Source organism: Hippocampus comes, unplaced genomic scaffold, assembly GCF_001891065.2.
Source record: "Hippocampus comes isolate QL1 unplaced genomic scaffold, H_comes_QL1_v1.1 scaffold244, whole genome shotgun sequence".
Lineage (NCBI taxonomy): Eukaryota > Metazoa > Chordata > Actinopteri > Syngnathiformes > Syngnathidae > Hippocampus > Hippocampus comes.
Window position 1 is genome coordinate 402,195 of NW_017805495.1, and position 8,932 is coordinate 411,126.

An 8,932-nucleotide genomic window follows, 5' to 3' on the forward strand; every position below is an offset into this window, starting at 1 on the left:
CGCCTCCAACACCTTCTGCATCGACATGGTAACGGCGACACCGTCTGCGATGGCGATCCACCGGCAACACACACATTTTTTTAACTTCTTTTTACTTGAGAGGTTGAGATCATTTAACCAATTGTGGTTGAATGTTATGACATTCTTTTTTTTTAGGGGTGGGGGGGGGCTTCTCCCACAATAATTTGCATGCTCTGTTATTTGTGATTTAAAGTAGGACAAGGTCACAAGGAAAAAGTCATGGTCTGCACTTACTGGGATTTGGTGGGCGCGTCTGCCAAAAAGAAAACTTTTTCATTTCACTGAAAATTATTTGTGACATGGAAGCCAAACAACCCCCCGCCCCCCTCAGACTCCCCAATGTAGACATTTGAAAGAATAAGTGGAAGGCGAGCCACTCATAATTCTCCCCGCTTGTCTCCACTTTGCGCAGGTGCAACCCAAAGAAAAGTCCATCTGCGTGGGCGCTCTGCTTTTCCTCTACACTGGAGACTTCTACCTTAACATCAAATTTCAGGACGACAGCGCCGGGCGAGAGCTGCCTTTGGCCTGGTTCACGCTTCCCAGCGTCCACATCAGAACAATGGACACGCTTTTCAAGGACGCCGCTTGACCGGCCCGCCAAACTGATTCCATTTGTGTTCATATCTGTAAATGAAGCGGGCATCCCGTGCGATTGTCCTTTTCAACATGAAGCAAAACCGCGTTTGGCGTTTAGCTTGCCAACTCGACTGCTGAGCTAGCCTGGCTAGCTACCGTATAGGATGTACACGTCGGTAAGTTATTATTTTTTTTCATCCAAACGGAACTACAGATGAAAAGCGCTCCTTTGACTGTAAATAAAGGAAATCAACAAAGCTGTTTTTCCTCATGGCCGCTGTCATTCCGACGATTTGCAGCTCGCGGTCGTCGGGGGTTAAAAAAAAAAAAAAAAAGCGACGTTTTCCCATTTTCATTCATCTCTGCATGTGTTTCCGGACACGGTGTATCTCTGTGGATCTCTGACTTGGCAGCAGCAGGAAAATGACAGGATAACTCGCACCCCCGCCCCTCAGGGGGGCTGTTACATCTTGTCGCAGCACCAAAGAGAAAGTTCTTTCGGTGCTTGTGACAGACAGGTAAGTTCGTGTTTGAAATATAAAAGTGCACTGATCATTTTCACCCTTTTTCTCATCGACGAATCGGCGCGAGTGTATTCTCGCGCAATGCGAGAGGTATTTTACATTTTGTGGCAACCCCCCTGGAGACGCTCGCACCCGGACGAATCGACTCCAGCTTTCGATGGCGCTCGATGGCTCCTTCAAAGGTACACGTCCCACACAACAAACTGTGGCGCCTTTTTACAGTGAATTAATTTTATGAACGTTGACCTGACAATATTTGTAAGAATATCACAAGATTTTTTTTTTAATACAAAAAAATGCTAATATAAAATGTTTTGTGTTCAATTAGCCCAAATATGTTTCTAATTAGTTGACTGGGAAAAGCCGAAAGTTAGTCATTGTTCCTTAGAAAAGTGCACTCTTTCGGACAAAATGTTCATTATTTTGGGATAAGTTAGCTCAAATGTGTTTTTTGGTTTGCAAATGTTGCAAAAATAAGTGGTGACATAGTTCAATTATATCATTATAAATATATGATTTTAGCTCAAATACATCTCAAAATAATTGATGAGATAGCCCTTAATTCTACTATTTTTCATCCTCGTCATGATTTTAAACCTCCTAACATATACAATGAGAAATTTGACCTGCGTGACCACTGATTGAAATGTGAAGTTTCATGCAACATTAAAAAACATCCATCCATCCATTTTCTGAACCGCTTTATCCTCACAAGGGTCGCGGGGGGATGCCGGAGCCTATCCCAGCCGTCTTCGGGCAGTAGGCGGGGTACACCCTGACCCGGTTGCCAGCCAATCGCAGGGCACACACAGACGAACAACCATCCGCGCTCACACTCACACCTAGGGACAATTTAGAGTGTTCCATGAAGCTGCCATGGGTGTTTTGGGAATGTGCGAGGAAACTGGAGTACCCGGAGAAAACCCACGGGGAGAACGTGCAAACTCCACACAGGAAGGCCTGAGCTGGAATCGAACCTGGTACCTCTGCACTGTGAGATCGATGCACTAACCACTCAATCACCTGCCCCCCCCCCCCATTAAAAAACATTTTAGTTCCAGAGGTAGCTACAAAAGAAAGTGAAAATTTGCGAAAAAGAGCCCATATAAAAATACATATTTTTAAATTCATTTCAAGTCCGCCACACACTTTAAAAACATTTAACCCCATTAAAACCCACCTTTTCTACACTTTATAAACACTTCCTTGCGAGCATAAAATGTAAAGAGAAAGCGGTTGTCGACAGCAGCTCTTGCATGACTTTTTGCTCATTGTGTTTTACTGTTACAGGGCCCCCAGGATATTCCCCCCCCCACCCTCCTTTAAATAACGGACATAAACAAGGCCTGCTTTGACTGGTTTCCAGTCATCATCTGAGTCTGAGCAATCGTCGGCGTTGCAATGCAGAGGTTCCGCTCTTCATGTGCAGTAACTGCTGTCATCCCTCGTGTCCCAAGAAAAAGGTTGTTAACGTCGATGAGTGATGGGCTTTGTCGATGTAGATCAGCAGCGGCCGCGAAAGGGCTCCTCCATCGCCGGGGCGTCACTCCGTCTTGTAAATCACGTCATCAATCAAAACTGCGCCACCAAAAAAATAATAATAATAATTTCCAAGCGACACAAGAAAGGGTCATTAAAATGATCTGCCTTGACTAGTTGTACGAATTTCGTTGATGTCATCGTAACGAAGGCCGGCGTACTTTTCCGCGCATCCCGGCGCCATCGATTTGCCGCGTTTGCCCGCAGAGAAATATATCATGAAGAGCTTGTTAGCATTTTCCGCTATTGATGTCTGACAGAGCTAACAAATCATCTTGGAGACAATGACATACGCCCGAGTGGCCAGGAGAACAAAATGCTCGCGACTAAATCCTCCGAGCCGAATGAGCGTACGCACATATTGACACGACCCGAATGAGCGTACGCACATATTGACACGACGACTGTATAAAAGGGTTACAAATTCCGTAACGTCAACACTATGCTTTGTGTCAAAAAGACGCAAATTTTTATTTCTTGACTTTTTTCCTGATTTTAATAGTTATTAGCCTTTTTTTTTAATCGGCTTTTATCCACAAACATCATCCCAATCTTGTCATTTATCAAGATTTTAGTAAAAATCCCTTAAGTGGAAAATGTACGTATGTATGAAATATGCTCCGACGTGACTGCTACTTGTCATGTACTATATGCTAGGCTAACAATATTTGCGGGATTTCAAACAAAAACTCCGGGAAAACGTGTATTTAGACGTAATTACTTGGAATGAATGTATTTTTTTTTTTTCATGAATGTCATGAAATGACTTGAGGGCCTTAAATTTTCAAGAAGGGTTTCATACAAAAAAAAGTATATTTAAAAGGAAACACTTATTTGTGGTGACGTGCTAAAATATATTTACCATGCTTTTATTGTTGGTGAATATTGTAAAAAAAAAAAGAAAAAAAAAAAGTCTTGCCCACTTTCTCCAATTCGTAAGAATGTACCGTATTTCCCGAGCATGGGGCGCACTTAAAAAGTCTTGAATTTTCTCCCAAATGAATGGGGCGTCTAATAATAAGCCTTGTGTATGCACAGAGTTCCAAAATCTGCTATTGCTGTTGTGTGACTCCGATGAGTGGTCCGTTTGACCGATCACTTCAAGTATGATTAAAGTGCGAAGGCTTTTGTACGATTTCCGACTATATTTGCCTACCGTTGAATGTCCCGCCCCGACAGAGAGTTTGATCAATCGCGATTCAAATGGCATGCCTTTAGATCAACACGCTCGCAGAGAACACGTCAAAGTGATGAACAGAGAAAATCATACTGTAACTTGATTGCACTGTAAGTCATCGCCATGGAGACAAAGCTAAGCGCTTGCCATCATTCAACTTTTCTTCTCCGAGCGTCTCCGTCGCGAGTGCATTAGTTCTGTGGGTGGTCTGCGTTGGCCTGTGACTTGAGATGTTGACCATGGGGGGGGTTAAATATAGGCCGCGCTTCAAGATGCTGTTGATTTGACGGCAGAGTTTGTTGACGACTATATCATTGTCTTTGTAAGGGTAAAAATAAATAAAACGACGGCGGTGCTACCCATTCCCTTGTATTCATCGACATTCCATGACTACAAAATAAAATCACTGAAAAAAAATCTAATCAGAACGCATGTAACACATAGTTGTGTCTATTTAAATGGTAAAACTACGTTTAAAAAAAAAAAAAAAGATTGACTACATGGACATAAGTCAAACAAAATACCAGTTGTCTTGCTCGATCTGTGTTCCTAAAAGTGTGGTACTTGTACAACTTATGGTGTGTGGGCTCCCTCTAGTGGTAACATAAAGAATCACTAAGTGCGATTTAGTTGTATTTAACTTTTTATCAATCCATCCATACCTTATCTGAGCCACTTATGATGGCCGTGGGTGTGCCGGAGCCTTTCCCAGCAGTCTTCGATCAGTAGGCGAGGTACACACCGAAATGCTAGCATACTGCAGATACTTTCGTTCTATGTTATTTCATTATAAACTGGGGATGGACCTGCGTTCCGAATTGACCAATCCCATTCACTCAGGTCGCAGTCAGCAGACACGCCACCGTTTGAAGTGCCTCCGATTAACCCCAAAGTTGAGACTTTGTAGTTGGCTTTTCTTGACATTTTTCTCCTAGAACTGTGATATTATTTTTATATAGTTTCATAACATCAAGTATCTTCGGTTGAACTCGTCAGAAACGTGATACAAAATGAGAGGCAGCAGGGAAATGCGCCATCGGGCTGTTCAGAACTTGGGATAGCTCCCTCCATCCACCATCGACGTCGCGCATCCAAGTGGTCACTCGCGGGAGTGGGAGGGGGCGCGCGCTCTGTTGAAAGGAGAGTTCGGGAGTGCAGAAGATGCGGTCATTTGTTGGATCGGCGTAACGTTTCAAAGAAGTGACGCAGGAGCTGCGACGCCCACTGATTTGCTCTGCAGACTACAAAGCGCGTGGAAATAAATGATGACACGCGTGGTGAACTCACTCCCCACTTTCCCTCTCTTATTCGCGACGATCAGACAGCTAGTTCTTTTCGTTTATTTATTATTGTCTAATGGAGTTGGTGGAAAGGGGGAGGGGGAGTTTCGTGAGAGCCCAAACCCACGCCCCCACCCACGCCCCCACCCAAGAGTGCCACGGTTGTCACGCGCGCGCACGGGGGCGCGAGCTGATGTCTTTTTACGCATATTATTTGTATTCGCCCCTAAAACGTCAAACACGAACGCGCGTGGAAGCTCCTCTCCCTCGCCGTGGAACCTGTTGTCATTCGGCGTGCGTGGAATGTTCGAATCCCGCCACAAGTGGCACTCCGCGGCTTCGTTTGACCACTCAGCACATTCTGTCGGGATGCTAGCTCGGAGATTTTTGGGATAAAAACAATTGTGACCGATTGTTCTCCTGCTGTCTTTTCCTACGTGAAGAATGTCCGCGTAAAAAAAAAAAAAAATTTTTGGGGAAAAAAAAAAAAAAATTTTTGGGGAAAAAAAAAAAAAAATTTTTGGGGAAAAAAAAAAAAAAATTTTTGGGGAAAAAAAAAAAAAAATTTTTGGGGAAAAAAAAAAAAAAATTTTTGGGGAAAAAAAAAAAAAAATTTTTGGGGAAAAAAAAAAAAAAATTTTTGGGGAAAAAAAAAAAAAAAGCAATCCCCAAAAAGTGCACGCTGGAGGATGTTGCAGCGAACAGGTTAGCGCTGAAACTTAAGGATGCTTCCACAGGCTCTGCGCGTGAATATTAAGATGTCCAGATGATGCGCTGCACGGTGTCGGCGGAACCCAGCAGGCGGTATTGACAGCAGCTCGTTGATGGCACTGAGCACCGGGAGGACTTGGTTCGGACGGGTCTTGCGCAGGGTCTCGCGGCTGCAGGGCTCCTGGTCCAGGCGCTCCAGTAGTCTTTTGTGTCTTTCCGCCAACCAGGAGCACGATCCGGGTTTCCCGTACCGCTGCCCCAGCCCCTGCCCCGCAGGCGCCCACCTCGTCCACCGTCATCGGAGCGCGCCCCTCCGCGCGTCCCCCGCCGCAGCCACCTCCAGGCGCGGTGCACTCGGCTTCTTCCCTTCTCGTCGCACCATCCCGGGGAACACGAGGGGACATGAGCCCCTCACTCGCCGGCTCCTCGTGGCCATGAAGCGGCAAAACGTGCGGACCTTATCCCTGATCGTTTGCACGTTCACCTACCTGCTGGTGGGAGCCGCCGTCTTCGACGCCCTGGAGTCCGACTTTGAGATGAGAGAGAAGGAGCAGCTGGAAGCCGAGGAGAGGCGCCTTCAGGGGAAGTACAACATCAGCGAGGACGACTACCGCAAGCTGGAGACCATCATCATGGAGGCCGAGCCCCACAGAGCCGGGGTGCAGTGGAAATTCGCCGGCTCCTTTTACTTTGCCATAACGGTCATCACTACCATAGGTAAGTGACCAAACACGCGCCCCAAGAAAGAATTTCATAGTGGAATACGAGCCTTTTGGTGTCTATTCTAAAGTTTTTTGTGTTTTTTTACGCACGCTCATAGACTTTGCATTGCTCATGACGCGTGCAGGTGTTTTGTAATTAGTTTCGTTTACGTAACGCGCGCTGCGTTTCACTCAACTTTTGTACCACGAGTACGTAGTCAAAGACATCATTTGCGGCGCGCGGTGCATATTTTACAAGTTGTGATGAATTCGATTTATTTTCAGGCTGTTTTACAAGTTGTGTCGATGATTAGGGCAAGAATTACGCTTAATAATTAAGCAGTGACGCAACCGCCAATGATCTGTAATTCGTGCTTCCCCCCCCCCCCCCGCCCCCCTTTTTCTTCGGGATTGACTGCACTGAGAGGTGTTTCTAATATTTTGTGGTTGAGACGCATGAGATGGGCAGCGCGATGCAGTGCAAACTGCCTCTGGTTCTATGCAACAGTTTGGCACTGTGGGGTTTATTATACAGCTGGAAAATTATTTCATTACGCCAACAAATCATTGCTATGCAAAATAACGTCTATTTGATGGGCCTCCTGATGTTCTCCATCTGTATATGTACTCCATACATACCCGTGTGTGTGTGTGTGTGTGTGTGATTATTGAGAGAGATACAGTCGAGCCTGACTGTGCAGGTGTGCCTCATGTTGTCGCCGTTAAGATTTGAGGGATGACATGACACGTCATGATAAGCCACTCACCATCAGTTATATTCCCCCACCCCTTTTATGGCCCCTCTTTGGAGGACACATTCGGAAGAGAGCAACAATAAGGGAAATTAAGGATAAACTCGCCCCCCCCCCTTACCCTTCCCCTGTAGTGTTTTTATAGTGTGCGTTTATTGTTCATGATTCCCCCTGAAAGGGAACATAAGTCACCTCCGTTTGACACTAATTGCCGCCGCGCATTTGCGTCATGAAGATTTATTTTGAGTTGCCACACGTTTTGGTTTTGACACGCCGGCGCGTCTCAGCCACAAACGTGTCGTTAGACTTTTAGACTTGTTGCTTGATTGTTGCTCAAACTTCCTCCCTTGTGCCGAGGTCACAGGGCCGCTCCATTATGGGGAGTCACATGCTGTTATTCAAGGTGAGGGCCGGAGACGCTTAATGCACCGCAGGGCCCTGTCCTCTACTTTTATGCCAGGCAACACTTAAGAGGGGGGCCGCAGCAGGCCAGTCGTGGCCGACGACTCGGCTCGCTGTGGTTTCCAGGCTACGGCTACTGGAGCCACTGTAATATTCATGTTCTTATCAAGCGCTCGCATTCTCTGCGACCCGCCAGTGTGGAAATGAGGACGCCTTCCCCAAAGTTCTTAATGGGCCTCCCTCGGGCCGCCCTCGATTTGCAGGCTGCTGTGTTTGTTTGTTTTGGGCCTGGACGGCGGATGGAACAATGAGCGTGCGGATGCAAAGCCATTTGAGCATTTTATTCGATATCTAGCGTACGGTCCATGCACAAGCATGCTCGTCACCTGTAAAACAGTCCAGTGCGTTAGTAGTCGTGAAAAGTAGCGATGGAAACAAGAGCTACTCGTAAAGCAGTCATTCTACAAACCCAATTCCAATGAAGTTGGGACATTCTACAAAGACAATATATTTCATGCTCGGAATGATGATCAACGTTATTTGCTTTCAGCAAATAATCATGAAGTTCGAATTTTGTGGCTGTGACATGTTCCAAGAAAAGCTTGGACAGGGTCATGTTTACCACTGTGTTACATCACCTGCTTTTTTTCACAACATTCAAAAAAATGTTTGGGAAGAGAGGACGCTAATTGTTGAAGCTTTGCAGGTGGTTGCCTGATGTACAGCTTCAGCGGTTCAACAGTCCGAGGTTTCCGATGTTGTATTTTTGGCTTCATCAAGCGACGTGCATTTTCAACGGCAGACAGGTCTGGACTGCAGGCGGGCCACTCTAGTCGCCGCACTCTTTCGCTACAAAGCCACACTTTTGTAACGCAACTTTCAACTGACTCCTGTGGCTGTGGTGGAAGTCTCCAAGTTGAACAATATATTCATGAGTTTGCACCTGTGTGTAGGCCTTACCGGGCCTGCCACGAATAGTGAGAAAGAAGCCTTTCATAATTGCAGTCTTAGTAGTTGTTTGTCCTGGCAAACAGGGGCCGGGAGTATCTCGCTCTCAAAGTCAGCTGGGATTGGTCCCTCAACTGCGAAGATTATTTTCTCGGTGAAATAATGAACCCGTGTTTCATTTCGCATCCAGGATCAAATGGTGATTTGGTTCCCACTGAAATTGAACGAGTAAAAAAAAAAAAAAAATGCTAAGGGAAAGATAAAGGAAGCATTTGGAGCAATTAAATCGGCTGGCAAA

General features: G+C 45.8%; 1 protein-coding gene across 2 annotated transcripts in view; it reads left to right on the forward strand.

Annotated features, from left to right (window-relative positions):
• Positions 1-3: 3 nt before the first annotated feature.
• The window catches only part of kcnk9 (potassium channel, subfamily K, member 9), a 23,658-nt gene continuing 14,729 nt past the window's right edge, over positions 4-8,932 (forward strand). Inside the window, exons 1-3 of one of the 2 annotated variants that reach the window (XM_019876290.1) lie at positions 4-28; positions 434-1,306; positions 6,059-6,548. In XM_019876290.1, coding sequence (XP_019731849.1) covers positions 1,292-1,306; positions 6,059-6,548 — 505 coding nt within the window. In that variant the 5' untranslated portion in view covers positions 4-28; positions 434-1,291. Of the gene's footprint in view, positions 29-433; positions 1,307-5,772; positions 6,549-8,932 lie in introns of those variants that run through there. The other variant, XM_019876289.1, reaches the window with a different exon arrangement.